Below are 18,305 nucleotides of genomic sequence, written 5' to 3'. Positions count from 1 at the left end.
TATGATTAAAATCCGCTTTCTCCCCGCACTTAGTGCAGGATGAGCTTATGCTGCCCGGAAATATGTGCGCGTAAACCGAAGGGTTGGAGAAGGAGTTTGTTTGAAGTGTCCTTCAGAAAATTTCTTGTTGTCTTGTTAGTGATTTGAAGTGCTGTGTAAGGTCGCTGTATGTGAGCAATCCTTTCACTTCGAGTTCCTCGGCATTAAGTCTCACCGCTCAGCCGACATAACCCAGGCAATGAGATTGATCACCAACACGGAATGTTGAAGTAAGGTCAGAATCTCCGGTGCAGAGAAAGGATGAAAGCAGGGCATACGTAGGACGTCAAATCCTGGATATTCACAGCATAAATTCAGCTTAAGGCCTATGAACAGGTATAATTGGGCAGCTGGATAGCCGTACATAATCGGATAGTGGGATAGCCATGTGAATAAAATTTTCTGACTGAAATACATTAATTGCCTTGACTGCAACTTGCATATATATATCTCTCTCTATTAATACATCTCAGTGACTATAATTAGGTTTTCATAACGAGGCAGCCGACGCGGGTGCGATGAAATATTAACTTGTTCAACAGGCAAGCGCCCCATCCTCACTTATGCGAGTTCTATGAATAAAAGTATTAAAGTGGGAGAAAATGAGCGCTCTCTGATATAATGGGGCTTCTATATTTTTTTGCCCGTGACGCAAGGTTGTTTGGTTGGTTCCAATTTCCTAGAAGCGTGAAATTCTCATGATTTATATTCCCCTCTAAAAATGAAAGAGAGAATGTTCTGAAGCGCCGGGAGAAAACCCAATTGTTTCCGACTAGAATCAATTGACCACACTTGCTTCTAAATCCGACTGGATCTAATGGTGTCCAAATATCAGTTGGTTCCAGTCTGGAATTTCCTATTTTTTGTTTTGTTAAGGGCGGCGAACATCCTGTTGTGGCGTAAGTTGAGAGCGCCGGCCATACGACGATCCATACGACGGCGTCGTACGATCCTTCGGGCGTGCACGCCGCGCTGTGTTGTGTTTACAACCGCCCGGCCTGGTACGGACGGTCATGTGAGTGCCTCGCGCTTAGACATGATGTCATCCTGTACACGTGTTCTTGGTTTCTTGTACCTTGGCCGAGAATAAACTCTCGGAGTTTTTCGGCAGCTGCCAGCCATCTCTGCCCGTCAGTGGTAGGCGGTAGTGACGACGAGTCACGGACCAACCCATTGGAAACACCAATCGCAGCTGCTATGGCTTATCAAGTTCCGCAGTTCGAAGCCGAAAACGATAAGCGATCTTCGTACATCATTCGGATCGAATATCCTTTTTGAAGGGAACAGTATCGAAGATAACACGAAGAAAAGAGCACTCCTCATTTCAGCACTATAGACTCAAGAGCCATCAACGTGAACTGGGCGTTCAGCAGCAAAGAAATTGCGCCTACACTTCGAGATTGCGCAAGTACTGCAAAACTTCTACGCACCATGAGCATAAAGAGGTAGCGCAGAGCATCAAATTCTTCACCCGCGTCCAAAACGAAGATGAACCGGCACAGCAGTTCATCGTTCAAGCAACTCGGGGGATGAATTGCAAATAATGATTGATGACCTAGACAGGAAAAGTAGATAGGTAGGCTTGAAAATCAATATGCAGAAGACTAAGGTAATGTTCAACAGCCTCGGGAAGGAACAACAGTTTACATTAGGTAGCGAAGTACTGGAAGTAGTTGGCGAATATGTCTGCTTAGGACTGGTAGTAACCGCAGATCCAGATCATGAAAAGGAAATAACAAGAAGAATAAGATTGGGATGGAGCGCATTTGGCAAGCACTCGCAGATTAGGACTAGCAGCTTTCCGGTATCGCTTAAGAGGAAAGTATACAACAGTTGCATCTTACCTGTACTCACCTATGGGGCTGAAACGTGGAGGCTAACCAAGAGAGTTCTACTTAAGTTGAGGACAACCCAGAGGGCTATGGAACGAAAAATGGTAGGGGTAACATTAAGAGATAGGAAGCGTGCGGAGTGGGTCAGAGAAATAACTCAAGTTACCGACATTCTAGTGGAAATTAAGAAGAAGAAATGGACATGGGCAGGACATGTAGTGCGAAGAGAGGATAACCGATGGTCGCTTAGGGTAACAAACTGGATTCCAAGGGAAGGAAAGCGTAGCAGGGGGCGGCAGAAAGTTAGGTGGGCGGATAAGCTTAAGAAGTTCGCAGGGGGTCAAGTGGATGCAGTTAGCACAGAACTGGGTTAAATGGAGAAATATGGGAGAGGCCTTCGCCCTGCAGTGGGTATAGTCAGGCTGATGATGATGATGATGATGACATCGCACAGCACACGGGCGCCTATGTATGTATGTATGTATGTATGTATGTATGTATGTATGTATGTATGTATGTATGTATGTATGTATGTATATATGTATGTATGTATGTATGTACGTACGTACGTACGTATGTATGTATGTATGTATGTATGTATGTATGTATGTATGTATGTATGTATGTATGTATGTATGTATGTATGTATGTATGTACGTACGTACGTACGTACGTACGTATGTATGTATGTATGTATGTATGTATGTATGTATGTATGTATGTATGTGTGAGCCCAGCAAAATGTCCCACAGCATCACTTCGCTTCAGTGCCTGTTCCGAAAGTAAACTGGCATGACGTTTGTACTGCGGATAAAGAATAATGAACTTAAAGCGACATACACACAATTTTTATTCTTTTCTCTTCTTCCGAGGAACGTCAGATACGTGCGCGAACCAGAGGGCCCACTGTTCACCCATGGCAGTGCGGAATGGGAAGGGATTCTTATTTTGTTGCACTCTTCAAACGTGCCGTCGACGCAGGGATATTTGGCCTACGGCGCCGTGGGAATAGACTGCCGTATACCGCAGCCGACTCAACCATTCTACTTTCCCTGTCCAGGGTTACTTTTGGTATTTCCAACAGCGCCTTGGTCGAAGATGCTTTGTCAGGATACGAGGGTCCGGCCTCATAGAAGTCACTGTAGTCGACGACGGTAGCGGATATGGCACCACAGTCTGTGTCCTTGACACAGTGTGACGCCCGGTGTAGGAGCCACGGCTGGAATCTGGAGCGGGTCCAGCGCTCGATTACTCTGACGGCGGCCAATCTGCTCTTCGCATCGACTGCGAGGAAAGAGAAGCGTATTACGTTCCCTCTCAATGCCCACTTCTCCTTCCCGATTTCAATTTCCCTAACCCACTGTGACCGGTTCTTTTTTCTTAACGTTAGATGTAACTAACATTATACATTACATAGCTCTCTGCGCTACCTTCAGTTTAAGCTTAACGCTTCCCATATACTCTACACGTTTCGGTCCCACAGGTGAGTACTAGTAAGGTAGATCTGTTACTCTTGCAGAATATTTGGTAAACGGCCACCCACGACCATGTAATGACTGCCAAATGCGCTCCACGTTAACCTTATCCGTCTAGTTCTTTCACTCGCGTGGTCCGTATCTGGGGTCACTGCCTCTTTTAAGAAGACGCAGTCTCTCATTATTTCTAGCGTCTTGCTACCTAACGTAAGCTTCTCGAACCTTCCAAGGCTGTTGAATGTAACTTTTATTTTCCGCATATATTAATGTTAAGACCTACCATTCTTCTTTGCCTATATAGGTGATTAATTCGTATTTTCATTTCGTCTCCTGAGTTACTTAGCGATGGAATATCAGCGAATTTCAGATTACTTAGGTAGTCTCTCAATTAACACTTATCCCTAACACCCTAATTGTTCCCAGCACAGTTCTCTGAATACTTTCCGTAATCAAGCGGCGGATAGCATAATCTTTGGAGAGATTAGATCGTGTGTGCTTGCATACCCCCCCCCCCCCCTTTCTTTTTTGTAAGGAATTTATTACTTTTTATTTGCAACTATTTATGAATCAAATTCTCTCTCTCTCTCTCTCTCACACACACACACACACACACACACACACACACACACACACACACACACACACACACACACACACACACACACACACACACACGGCGTTACGACAGACGCGACTCTTCGTTTTCACAGTTTATTTTGTCGACCGTTTTCGGAATGGTATTCCCTTCGTCAGGACAAGTTCACAATATCCAGCCTTGTGGCTAATATCCTGACTGGTCTTATGGCTGATTGAAGTTTAAGCTTGTGGTAATTCTACCAGTGATTACCTTGGCACATACGTTGTCCGTAACGGATAGTAAGCCGATCGGTCGACAATTTTTAAAGTCTTTATTGTCCCGTTTCTTTTGGTTTAAGATAGCGTTAGCTTTCTTTGAGTATTCTGATACGTATAAATGCATATAGAGGGGGAAAGCTTATTTAGCACGATTTCCTCCGTTCTTCAAGAGACTGTAGTTACCTGATCCCCTCCAGCTTCTTTCCCTGTTGCCTTTATTTACTTAATTGTTCGCTACCGGTCAGTTGCATGATTGCTCTGCACTACTGCCGCTCTCATTATCGTCGTGATTACTACGGGTAGTATAATGATCAGTGCAGAATTCCTCGGCAACACTAACTACCTTATCTATATTGGCAATGACATCGCCTGCTTTTTCTTCTAGAGGGTACATTTGATTCTTGCCTATGCTTAGTTTCCTCTTCATCACTTTCAGGCTACAGCCGGTCTCTAGAGAATGCCAGACTGTCTCCATAAATCCTTACGCTGATTAACATTTAATAGCTCTGCCAGTTCAGCATTGTCTTTCGATTGCAGACTAACATGCTTTGACGCTGATTAATCATACCTTTCTCCCGCCTGTATAGTTCACCATTTTCCTGTATCAATTATCCTACCTCCTACATCTACTCAGCCCTCTGTAAATATATGTCGGAAACTATCATCCATTGCTTTTACACTACCATCGTTTCCATTTGTCAAATCCGAATATCCACTGCAGCAAGACCTTGAATTCTTCGACATTTCTGCTTGCTGCCAACTCGTTGACGGGCTTCTTTCCAAGTTTCTTCCGTTGTCTCTTCAAGCAAAGAGGCTATCTGAGAGCTTACCTAAAACTTGAGAGCTTACTTAAAGAGCAGGGGCTCTTTAAGTACACACTAAACAACTTCTCACCCTTAAGGGTGGAAACTGGCTTGTCCCCAGACGCTCACCCTTTTTTAGTAAAAGGGTGCAACCAGTAGGGTGCAAACAATAGGGTGCAGATACTGCACCCTTAAAAAAGGGTGCCAAGCTTAAAATTTTAGAGGGTGCAATGGTTGCACCCTTGTCGAAGGGTGCAATATTTCCTTTGCACCTTTTTGCACCCTTACTAAAAGGGTACTCGAAGGGTGCACCACATGCATATGGACTGAAGCAGATGCCTCGGATTGATGCGGGGCAAGAAATGTATCCACAAATGTATATAAATACTATAGGCCTGCATTTCGAGTCTTCATGATTCTGGCCCTCGAACGATTGCTACAAGCAGAGGAACTTATTGTCAATGCTCGGTGACAACTCCACATCTCTTCCCATGTTTCCACCAATGCATGCGAGAGTGAAAACAACTTAAAAAAGGTCAGTGCATGGCAATCAATATTCAGTGAATGACAATGTAACAGAAAATGCTTCCCACAGATGTAATGTTCTAGCTAAGCAATTTTTACGATCCCGTTTTAGACTATATACTGCTTCAGTTGAGGGCCTCTCTGCACATATATCACAGAGGTGCTTGTCCACCATCCGAACATGCCTACAAAGTATACGAACATATCAAGATAGTGCAGGCTGATCCCTGAAACTGTTATTTGATTTTCCCCAGCAAAGGCAAATAGTATACACCTGCCGCATTGCGAGCATGCATATATAGAGTGACATCTATCAGTTTTGGTGGCAAAGTTTATTAACACTGTAACCAAAATACTTTGTTGGTTTACATAGTTGAACATCCCAAAATGACTTGAAATTTATTACACTGTATATCATGATTTAAATACAAACAAAACCACATCACTTAGTGAAATGCACCTCATTCACTGAAATGGCTAAGAAATACTTTATCAGGTGCGAGACAGCAAAAATAAGCTTTCGATACAAAATCTGCATTATTGAGCAGCTGTTGAGCATAAATGTAATTTTAGGGCAACTTGAATGAAGGCACTCAATGTAAATGTTCACTAAACCATCAAGGCTTCTGTTATGCCCTCCTTAGACTGCAACACAGTAGAAATACCTACTTACAAATGGCCCCAGTGGCCATAAATTAAGACAAAATATTGCCAGATTTGTAATAATGAACAATGATGGAATACACGCAAGTGCAGTGTCAATGAAATGACAGCTCAACAAAACTTGAATAGAGGCTAAATGTTGCATTGCAACTTGACGAAAGAACAAAGGAGAAAGGAACAGAGAGAGAGACAGATAAAGGAAGGAAAGGACAAAAACAGATTTTATCACCAGAAAAAAGATATGCATTGGTTCGTGCATTGCCCTGGTTCTTTGCAATCTCTTTTTAGCTTTTGTAGACCACGCCCTTCAGCAGAGTTTTCATGTTGTATCTCCACGGGCACGGAAAGGACTTTTGCCCTACCTATCAGCACATCAGAACTGTCAAGAGAGCTATCGCTAACTAATGCTTGGGGCCTGCCCTTACAAAGTTATGCCTGCATAGTCGAGTTTTAGTAAGCAATTACACAGGTCGCTGTCTGCCGGTTACCCCTGCACGGTCATTGCATCAGTAACGGAAGCCCTTCATCAGAAAATCAAGTGAGCATGCTTGGGAAAAAGATTGCGCCACAGAAAATATGGTTATACCTATTGTGGTATCGTGTATGCGTAAGGTTGGCCACCACGTGAAGAAAGTAGTGAACAGACATGGCATGCTGGTGGTGTCGTTCACTCCGAAGAAGTAGGCCGAGCTGTGCTCACGCATTTCTATAGTGTTGAAAACCGAGCGTATGTAAGAAGCATGCTAACCGGTTTGTCAACTGCTGCATGGGGGCCGTTTATGAGATTTTTCACCTGGGGGAAGGCATACATAGGCCAGACCGGGTGCTGTACCAATGAACGGACAGGGGATCATTTGCAGGCTTTAAAGCACATTGTGCGAACTGTACTGCGTGCGAGCCGCAACTGAGAGACGTTAAGATCCTGGGTAGAGGCCACGAGAAGCCACAGAATATGGGGGAAATAATATCACACTTGCCTGGCTTTTTTTTGGTGCAAGTTCACACAAGTTTTGCCAAATTAATGCTTGTGGCAAAGCATAACACAGAAAACTGCATTTGTATCACAACAACACAACTGTCCTAACCCCTTGTACCTGTCTACAAATAATAAACAAGTGAACTCAATACAAAAGACCACAACATACAACTCAGCCTCTGTAAACATGCATATTTCGGTACACTTTGTTTAGAAATTTTGTAGCCACCGGTCTTGGTGCACTCAATGAAAGCCCAAAAAAGAGCCGCTCCAGCACAACAAAGGTGTTGAACAACTTGCGGTTGTACTGGATGTTGAAAAGCCAGTATGCAGACATAACAGCTGCCAGTCCCTCTTCAGCATTTTTTACGGAGAACAGTCTATCCCGGTCCACCCTCATATGCAGCAGGTTGGCATCCTCAACGTTTTCTCCAGAGTACAAGACGCAAGGGGTAGCTGGAACACTTGAGTCCTGAGGGGGCAATAAAATATTGCATCAGCACCTACTGTGCATGAGGTATTCCCTCATAACCACACTTTGATGCACTCTTTGTAAAGCTGCTTAAGGCTGTAATACAAACAATGTTAACACAAATTGCTTGTTTGATAGCTGCGCCTAAAATATTTATGCCCCATGGAATTATTTCGATGAAGGCCATTATGTCCACAATCTTAACTGGCAGGCTTTATGTTTCTCACTCCTTAAACAAAATTTACTCAGGTTAACATATGACTTAAATTGAACACTGGTGAAAGCAAACAGCACAATTATCTTCCCAACTGGAATCTGCAAGCTGTTTAGAGACTCCATTAAAAAACTTGTTATGGGGCAGTAGAGGTTGTGTTACTGTACTGCTTCTGAAAAAAATACAGTAGGTATGCGAGTATGGCATAGCCTTTACTGAAACGCAGTATTACATTTCTTTTCATGCCACAACATAGGAAAACTATTTGACTGTCATATACAGTGTGACACCATCTCCTGCAAACAGTTCTAAGGCTTTTTGCCTCTACTGATGCTGCTGCTGCTCTTTCCTTCAAGTTGTGAAAGCATTTTATTCCACCCATTCTTAAATTAGATTTACTGTTTATGTTTATGAGGCTTAATGTCCCAAAGCAAGTCAGGCTATAAGAGACACTGTAGTGGAGGGCTCAAAATATCCACCACCTAGGGTTATTTAATGTGCACTGACGTTGCACAGCACACTGGAGCCCTACTTTTCGCCTCCATCGAAAAGTGGCCGCTGAAGCCGGGATTTGATCCCGTGTTTATGGGCACCACAGTCAAATACCAAACCACTGCACCACTGCTCTGTCTGTTGCTCAATATAGGAAACATCAGGTATCAAGCAATCTTGAACTCGGAAAGAAAAAGATGTTGGCTTTCTATCAGACAGTATCTTCAAAAGAATGCAGGTCATCCAGTGGAAGGTTTTTAATGGACACATATAATGGTTCTCAGTAGAGTAACTATAAAGATAATTACCTTCACCTGCTAATGGCAGAATTATTTCTGCAAAGCATAACACATTTTTGCAAGTGTTTTGACCAAATGGCATAGTACTAAAAAGGCATTGTTGCCAAAAAACTTTTAAATGACCTTACCTCCTCGTGTAAGAAGAGAGTTGACAGAGCGTCCTGCTCCTTGACATTGCCAGACAATACGCGAAGGACTGCGATGGTCAGGATGTCTGAAAAGGAAGTCACATTGTCAACAATTGAATCCAATTTTATTTTATTGGCACCATACTAAACCCCAGTACCCTATGAAAAGGTTCCCTTTTCAGAAAAAGGATTTGGTTTTGTGAGCTTCTGTTCCTATCAGTCAAAGAATATAACGCGAGGCTATCCTCTTAATTACATCTGTCACAAGTTGAAAGCATTTCCTAGATTTTTAAATTGGCTGTTTTGTAGCTGCTATGGCATTCAATATTCTCTATCTAATCACACAGCTCTAATATTGTTCCCATTTTTTTTTTCATCTGAGGCCAATAAACTGCAGCTCCAGACAAGATACAGGCTGTAAACCTAAAAACACTTCTCCAAACAACCAAATGTAGCAATAAGCAGCAATTGTGATGTCTAGTATCATATCTATGAAAGAAACCATTCAATAGGATAGAATAGGAAATACGTTAATTTCTCTAGGAAGGTCTTGTACTAGAAGCAGAAGCGGTCCATCTTCCGTCTTCTCACAGGGTCAGTGGCCCTATTCCAGGGCTGCGCTGAGCTTCGCTGCTCGCTGGGCGTGCTGGATCAGACCTAGTTGGCAATCCAGATCGCCGCTGGATTGCCAACTTTCAATAATATGCTATATACAGTAGGCCTGAAATGTGCTATTTAAAGTCATAACACCACTTACGTCGTGTTCGCAGCCTTTGTGGATCCATGTCGCGGGCTTGTTCCAGCAATGTCATGGCACTTGCTTCGCAGGTGATTACTTTCTGTTCAACCAGTTTAGCAATGCTCTCAATGCCACTTGCAATCGAAGCTGATGGATCAATTTTTGTAAGTATCTGGAAGTCGCTGCAGAACTGAGAGAAAAAATGCACATTTAACTGCTTTGGAACAAGAACCTAGCAAATTCTAAAAGTACAAAAATGTATCTCAATGAGACTCTTTGAACACACACACAGATATATATATATATATATATATATATATATATATATATATATATATATATAGCAGACAATTGAAAGGGAAATGAGAGGCTTGCTATTAAAGAATTTAAAGGAGTGAACAGCCTAAGAGTGCAAAGCAAACGTTGGGTTTCTTCCCTTTTTTTTATGTTTATACTGTTGACATTGACACGAATTAGTCTTATGGTGATTATCGGCATAAAGAACATTAAATGCAAAGCAGAAGGAAAAACTGTGCCGATGGTGGGAGATATACACATATATCTGTATTTCTAAAATAAATGCCAGTTGCTAATCAGTGCCTGTGTAGTGTTCTCGCTTCATACTGTGTTAGCACTGCTTTCACCATGAAATAAAATAAATTGCCGAACCCTCCCAGAATGCATCTCTGCATCAAGTCACCATATTTTATCCCTGCCATTTTTTGCAACCTTTAGTTAAGTGCTTCATTTACAGAGATTGCACCATTTGCATTACAACTCACAAAACATGCACTAAGTTGCCATGAATGAAGGTGGCTCCCCAATCAAGGTGAACGATAGATTTTCCACCTCTCACTGGCATTCACAATACCTGACTTACCCTTTCGAAATTCATCACGTAAGGGTACTTCATTTTGATGTCACGCACATTGCTTGTAGCAAAATCAGAGATCCTATCTTTCGATGTCAGCTTCAGCCTTTCCTTCATCTCCTCTTCATCAGGCGCAGATTTCATATGCTCACACATAAGCCATTCAATATGCATTGCCAAGCTCTCTTCGTCTTCGCCTGGCATTTCACACATTGCAACGGCCTGAAGGAAGCAACACAAAGTAGCTAAACGTGATATACACTTGCACTATGCAAGGAAAAATTCATTATCTTCTAATTGAAATTCTTTACCTCACTTTTCATATGCAATATTCTTTAAGTTCATAGTCACCATGAATTTCTTGATTGATAGTAAGATGTAATTAAATGTATTAACAAATGACCTAATTTGTTTTTTCCACCTGCTAGACAACCATTCAACCAACCAGCAAATGATTATGACTGAATGCCAAAAAATATGATACATATAATATAATACTCATTTATTATTCTTATTGTTTATTATAGGGTATTCTAGCTTTTTGCTGCTATATGCCCCCCCCCCCAGTGGCTCAGTGGTTAAGGCACTCTACTGCTGAACCCAAGGACCTGGGATGGAATCCGGGCCGCTTTTCGATGAAGGCGTAAAGCAAGGTGCCGGTGTGCTCTGCGATGCCAGCACATGTTAATGAACCCTAGTTAGTCGAAATTTGCTGGAACTCTCCACTACGGCATTTCTCATAGCCTCGGTCACATTGGTATTGTAAGCGCCATCAACCAACCCAACCTTTATGTTGCTACTTGTCTGACCTAATTTTGTTTAGTTTTGTCCAAAAAGTTTATGCATGCTCAATAATATTTGGAAGCATTAGCACATACAAATACTGCACACCTTGTTAGCTTTCTGTGCATTATGCTAGCTGAACAAATTGAAATATTGCATTATAGTGCAGAATGCTACTCACCATCTTTGGCATCTTGTGTCGCTGGAGCTCACCAGTCGTTGCCTTGCTAGATTTTCTTCGTGCTGCAAATTTACTACGGTTTTCGGCCACTCGTCCGACACGTGGCAGGGCTCGTCGTTGGTGCTTAAACCTGTACCCCAAGGCTACTTTCCAGGAGTCCTAAACATAGTAAAAAAAGGAAAATTAACTGTGTACCTGCATGCAGCAGGATTCAATGACACTGTATATTTTGTGTTTAACATCAGAAAGTGATTACTACAAAGGAAGGGGTTGAATTGAGATCTGACCATGAAATAAAATTCATAGAAAAAAGGGCAGCTACAGCTATACAAAACACTGATGACATAATGAATGGCAGAAAATATTAAGGCATTACAATTTTACTTCCTGATTATTCCAAGTCATGCATCCCGTGTGGCACTCAAATTGCCTCTGGTCTGCTCAAAACAATTCTTTAGATATTATCCCTTCATAATGAAATCGTAAAATAGTTTTGCTGAAAAAAAAAGTTAGTGAGCTGAGCAATGTGAGCTTTTTCAAAAAGAAAGATGCTTGGAATCACGAAATAGTTAAAAAGAATTCAAATGTTTGAAAACCACTGCAGAATTGTTTAATGGCAATTGAACAGGATTATGCTTTTAATTAAATATGAGGCATTAAGCTTTGTACTGAAAAATAATTTTATCATATTGAGAGAAAATGTCAAAATATACAATTTTTTTCATTCCTTTAGAGATATCAACTTGCTCTCAAGAATTTAGAAATAACCATAATGCTTCCAAAAGTCTATTAACAACATTGTCACAGCTCCATAACTATAAATAGCAGCAAAAACTGCCAAGCCTGCAAAAGATTGCATTTTGAGCCTTAAGCACCCTTCACATTTACCTTCAGGTTGGCCAAGTAAAAATGCTAATAGCAGATTAAATGCAAAGTTTTGTTTCCTTTCATTTCTGAAATTGTCATCCAGTCAACTTTTGTTTAAAGCGATAAAATAATTTTTGATGTTAGCTCTCGTGCCACAAGTTGTGCCGTCCTTTAAGGTCCATACAAGTTATATATGTGGTTATTTTATTAAATCTTCCATTTTTTCCACTGTTTGGTTCCTTATATTTTTAACTACGAAGCTAAAGAAGATATAATGTGACACTGGGCAGTTAGACTTCCATAGATTGTTTTTGCTTATAAAACTGAAATGAACCTACTTTGGCATTAGGGAGCCAAGAGCAGAAAAACGCGTGTATTCAGCATGCTGCCTCACAAGGACGAAGAGGGACGACCAGCCACAATGGCAGGCGTACACACACAAGTACTTTATATCTGAATATTACGAAAGCATTGCACGCCTCAGAGTGCAACGTGACCGAGCGAAGTGCACACCGGTGTGGTGAGAAACTCAAAATGGGCACAGGCGTTGAGCGCGGCCCGCTTGCGCAGATGTGCCTCAATCACATGAGCAGGCTCCTCGCATGATTACCTGGTTGACTACTTATCTTTCCAATGCCTGCCTACAGTGGTAACTTCATTTAAGCACAGTAACTATGCATTTCATTTGCTAACGGTGTCGACGGTTCTGTGCTCAGTGGTGAAGATGTGTTAGGAGATGACGCAACTTATGGTGCGAGAACTGCACTTCAAAAATTTTTTTTTTCTTGCTTTATACAAAAAGTACTTCAATGAAAAAAAAAAGCAACATGACTGGCAATAAACTGTTGTACTCAGTATACTATTGCATTGTTACCTGAGCACTCAGGATAAAAGTAACAAGCTTTTTATTGCCAAAAACACTGTCTTCAATTCTAGAATTTGTTTACCTTGATGTACACTGTTTCGTCCCCTGTAACAGTACTTATATTTAATAGCCATGTAGGAAACGAAGCTGGTTATTAACAAACTGCCGAGTAGCTTGATCCTTAAAAAATCAATGAAAATGGTACTTCTAACTTTTATAGTCTTTTAAAGAACATTTTTACCATGCAAAACTGCATGCCCACCCATCTAAAAAGATAACTATGAAAACGCAATTTTACATATACGTAAAATGTTTTCTCAAAATTTATTTTTTTAGCCTAGGACTCTTGGCATGGAAAGACCAGTCGGCTGCCTTCACTGCAAAATGAAGTCTTTTCACTGTGTTTGAAGATGAATCATAACCAGCAAATGTAGGTTGTAATTTCATGCACTGCTCCGCTCAAGGCATCAACTTTTACACTGTTACTGCATCTGCTAAATGTGCTATCATAAAGGATGCGCCCATTATAGGTAGGTGTCACCAGCAAAAAAGGGATATTTACTTACAGCTCCACTTCCTACAACATCCTTTAGCTGAGGGTATTTCTCGATCAGAAGTGAGGTGACTTTTGCATAAAAATTGCGGGTAGGGAACCTGAAAAACATTACCAAAATTAACCTTGTCTTAATTTGCCATCAGCTACAAATTACACAATTGCCACAATGAGCTGTGATTAGTTTGCTCTCACCAATATTGCAATTTTCCTCAGAAATGCATGCAAGTAAATATTCAAAACTCGAGCCTGAACACTTTTAAAGTAATTTCAAATTTAAGGGTCTTCCCCTAAGGTCACTCAAATGATGGTCTGTTGACCTTTTTCATCACAAAATTGTCCTCAGTTTCGTCGATACCTTTTCTGTGCTGCTGGGCCTTCATTTTATATAGAATTCATTTTATACCCTTAGCAGGGAAGAAGTCAGACTTACAAATGCAACTTCTTGCATAAGGATCTTACTGGACTGGTGGTAAGTGCATCAAAATTATGCAATGGTTTTAATGATATTGAAATCTGAAGTAGAGGACAAGAGGTGGAAAAAGTTTAAAGAACATCCAAAACATTTTTTTTTATTGTCCACAGACATTTTCTTTGCTCACCATTTTCTTGAAATTAGCATGACTGTATCTCTGTATTGAGACATAATATAAATATAAGCTTTAGCAGTTTGATAGATAAGTGTGTTGACAACATAGTGTGAAATTGTTGCTGCTCTACCAAAAGCATTTTTTGAGATAAAGGCTTGCAAAGTAGGTAATATTTCATTTCCTAGCCCGATTTTGAGATTTTATAAAAGCCCCTATACTACCGAAAAAAAGCAAAACTTAAGTGAATACAAATGAAACATGCACATATTTAGTGAGACAATTTTCAGCTACCTAACTTCTACATTTTGTGTAATTCATAACCAAAGTTGGACAAAACAGCAGAGAAGATAGCCGTGGCACTCCACTTTTTTGTCCCTGTGCCCTGTGCCTCGAAAAGCGTTTTGGCAGCAAAACCAATTAAGGTCTTTTTTGCAGTCATCAGGCAACAATATATAAAATTTTGATGTAATTATACAAGGTAGACCGACCATGCTTTGATCTTTCGTGGAAATACCCTACATGAGACCAGAGCTTAATATACGAAGCTCATTAATAAACAACATATTTGATTAACGTCTGAATTGAAACTCTTGAGGAAACCAATGAATGGTTTTGCCAAACCGTTACACGATTCCAGATCAAATTAGAAAAAAGATTTCAGTATTGTTTACAACATTACAGAAATTCAGCAATCGTCAAGGTTTTTAAATTAACCAAAACTGGAATTATCAAGCATTCATTCGGCAATGCTCTCTAAGCTTTGAAATATAGAAAACCTGGGAATAAAACCTTCATATACTATTAATGGTATCAAGATTTTTTGCGCAATATATCATGCCCTGTGACTGATTTAGCAGGCATGCTCACAGCTACCAAAATAATTCGGAGGATAATTTACTCACAGAGTAATCTTCATCATTTCAGTGAAGAGCGTGTTGACGATTTTTTTGAACGCTGCCGAAGAAAGCGGTTTGCCACTGACTATGTCACCATGTAGGGCTCCCAGGCTTGGTAACACAAAAGTATGGCCATCATCATCTGAGTGTGACGGCCTGCAAAAAAGCTGTAGCTTAGAGCTCAGTTCTGAACACACTACCTGAGACTCATAGACTATAGTACTCCAATCAGACACACTTACAAATCAAAATAACCGCCCATTCCGATTTCTTGTTCTTGCTCACCACTGGGAGTCACATTTTCCGACGTTGTATCCTGTAAGTGAAAAAAAAAAAAATCACGAAAGCTTAAATATAAATTCATGTCTGTGCTGCGGCTTTCCTTGATATGCATTTCTTAAAGATAAATACCTGTGACGAAGTTGAAGCAATCTGCTCCTTACTGACATGTGAGTGCAGCTGAATTTTTGACATATCAGCAATTGTGTCTTCATCAGAGAGGTCAACATATTCTTCGAACGCCTTGTCCAGTATCTGTGAACAACGAAGTAAAAGTGAGTTTTTTTTCCTCCTAAACCAAAGTTTTTGCCGAAGAAAGTTATCAGTCCACAACGACGTGGCGACGTGGGACAGACAACTTAAGCGACTTAATCAAGCGCCGAAGGCAGCTCAAGCCGTCACTCGTTTGAACGCGCTGAGGACCGGCCAGCGCAGCCACCAGCCCCTTTCATACTTCCCGCGCATTGCACTTGAGAGAGTTTATAAGAGAGTTTATAAGAGAGAAAGTTTATAAGAGACAGTTTTCTAGCCTCTCACAGTAGAAAAAAGAACGAAAACAAAAAATTTCGAACCCACAAAATCTGCGCTCACTCTACATTCTCGAGAGCATGGCGCCTTTTGACAACACCGCGCCTCTCAAAATTGACCAAAGCGCACTGCCATATTGGAGACTGAGCTGTGCTCATAGCACAGGAAAAAGCTGCGGATTCCCCCCCCCCCCCCCCCCCCCCAACTGCTTCACTGCCCAGTCAAACCGGTTTCTCACAGAGTCGTGAAAGGTCTCACGTACGGCTGTACACAAGGTTGTTCCGGCACCCGTGTGTCACGTGATTGCGCATCCTGGAAGATTTCGTGCTTGCAGAGCAACATTTATTCCCTGTCGTTTTGAAGAACATGCAGCCCGCAATTAATGCTTTAAGCTTTTGTCACTGACGAGAATGACATTCTCATATCTGGGCTGTGACGAATAGGCGATTTGTAGAGCATGGTATGGCAGCGGCTACGACAGGTTGGCGCGCGCTTCTGGAAAACGTGCTTTGTCAAAAGCCTCATTTAGCGACTCAACACTCAACGAAGCTTCCTTTCGTATAAATAAGTTTCGGGCAAAGTTTTCAACACATGCGCGAGCCTTTTTGAGCGCCATTGAAAACAAAGAAACAAAGATACACTTGCCTGAAACGAGCTCGATGACAGGTCCACCTTGCCGCCGAGAACCGGGCAAGCGCGAATGGCTTCTTTGAGCGCGTTGAGCGTGTTTCCCTCAATTGAATATGTCCTGGCCGCACCAAGGTGTGGCACAGCAACTAAACACCGCATCGTAACTGAAAATGCTTAGAAAGACACCTACACAAGCTTTCCGACGCGCTAGTTGCCGAGGAAATCAAAAGAATGCGAGCACGCAGCGAGCACCACATTAAACGCATCGAAGAAAGAAAGCATGGAGGGAGCGCGCGGCAGAACCTAGTAATAAAAAATAAAAAGGAGCGAGTCGTCCCACGTGATTAGAGCAGCGCCTCCTCGGCGTTGCTACAACCGTTGCGTCTGCGCCTGCGAGAATCGGCGCCCGCGTGCTGCCCGGGAATCGGCGCGGTAACCATGGTAACCAATGCGCGCCATAGCAGAGAGCCGCGCGCCCGCGTCTCGTCGGTGCCGGCGGTACGTGAAATGCACGGCTTTGGTTGTGCCGCGCGTGCGAATGTGCTTTGCGTTTGGTTCTTGTTGGCGTTCTAGGTAGCATTTGTTAAGAAGAGCAGCCACTTCATCTTGAAGTAGACTTGACAAGGTAACAAGATGTGAGCGCTGCCTTTGAATTCGGGACACAAAGAGGTAAGTTTTATGAAACTATGAACACGTACGATTTTTGCGTTGCGGCGCTGTGTATTTACTCGCATAGCCTTCGGCGTAGTAGTAGTCTGCACTGCGTGTTGGAAATAATCAGGTACTGTATAAAAAATACAAACTCCGTTAATCACGGAATATCGTACAGGAGCAGGGCGTTTTGACAAGGTTGTGTTTGCTATCTCAATTGTTAAGCGTTATTTTTCTCTGTTAGTCAGGCGGCCATGCTTCCAGACCACACACACTGCATGCGTGCTGCAGCACCAAAAGTTCCAAAAGCAGCTCAGAATGTGCAGCGGAGAAATGTGAACGCCTGAGCGTTACCACTGCAGATAGGGCAATTTTTTACCTACACCAGCTGCACTAGTGTAAAAAAATACCATTTTAAGTATTGTTTTGCTACACAGGTGTAGGTGGTGTAGGTTAAAAAAGAATGGCTGTATGGTACATCGCGCGCCCCTTGTCGAACACAACCAGCGTTCCGTTGATCGCATCAACGTTCACCAGATTTTTATAATTGGTGTATAGGAAAGGGAAGGCGCAATATATGCCGCACTTGTTTCTGTCAGACGTCGGAATTTTGCAGGAATGCTGGTAGAAGGGCTGCAGCACTAAAAAATCGCATCATGGCAATTTGTGGTTCTGGTGATCGATGCTCGATTGGCATATGTGATGGGCGATTGTTTCATGAAATCATTGTGTTCATTATTGATGATATAAAAAAAAAATAAAGACGAAAACATCGTCAAAGGTGGTTGAAAGATATCAATATGCTCAGAATGAAACAGAATTGTTTTTAAAAAAAAAATTGGAATGTAATTGATCAAAACAAATAATAAAAATGAGTAATTGAAAAAGGGGGTTCAAATGTGCCAAAATACTCAGAATCAATAGCCAGTGCGTGATGACGCTAATTAGGAAAATTTAGAGGTCGTAATCGGTAAATAATTGAAATATTTGAAGAAAAAAAAAATGAAAAATTGCGAAAGGAGGTTTTAAAGGTGTCAATATGCTCAATGAAAAACCAATGCTTAACGAAGCTATTGACGAAAATAGGTTAATTTAATTT

General features: G+C 41.7%; 1 protein-coding gene across 2 annotated transcripts; it reads right to left on the bottom strand.

The window, feature by feature from the left end:
* Nucleotides 1–5,123: 5,123 nt before the first annotated feature.
* Nucleotides 5,124–16,881, bottom strand: LOC146178558 (sterile alpha motif domain-containing protein 3-like). 2 transcript variants are annotated; one of them, XM_084578361.1, is made up of 10 exons: nt 16,571–16,880; nt 15,530–15,652; nt 15,361–15,434; nt 15,125–15,274; nt 13,646–13,733; nt 11,348–11,506; nt 10,393–10,605; nt 9,531–9,702; nt 8,774–8,859; nt 5,126–7,640 (listed from the first exon to the last, which is right to left on the bottom strand). In XM_084578361.1, exons 1-10 carry the CDS (start codon nt 16,712–16,714, stop codon nt 7,341–7,343), a joined length of 1,509 nt encoding a protein of 502 aa, XP_084434487.1. In that variant the 5' UTR covers nt 16,715–16,880; the 3' UTR covers nt 5,126–7,340. The 2 variants fall into 2 exon arrangements, with proteins under 2 accessions (XP_084434488.1, XP_084434487.1); XM_084578362.1 differs by lacking the exon at nt 10,393–10,605 and having other exon boundaries at nt 5,124–7,640; nt 16,571–16,881.
* Nucleotides 16,882–18,305: the final 1,424 nt, after the last annotated feature.

This window comes from Amblyomma maculatum, chromosome 9 (assembly GCF_055883805.1).
Source record: "Amblyomma maculatum isolate TAMU_Amacu chromosome 9, ASM5588380v1, whole genome shotgun sequence".
In the NCBI taxonomy this organism is placed as follows: Eukaryota; Metazoa; Arthropoda; class Arachnida; order Ixodida; family Ixodidae; genus Amblyomma; species Amblyomma maculatum.
This window is presented reverse-complemented; position numbering and strand designations above follow the sequence as displayed.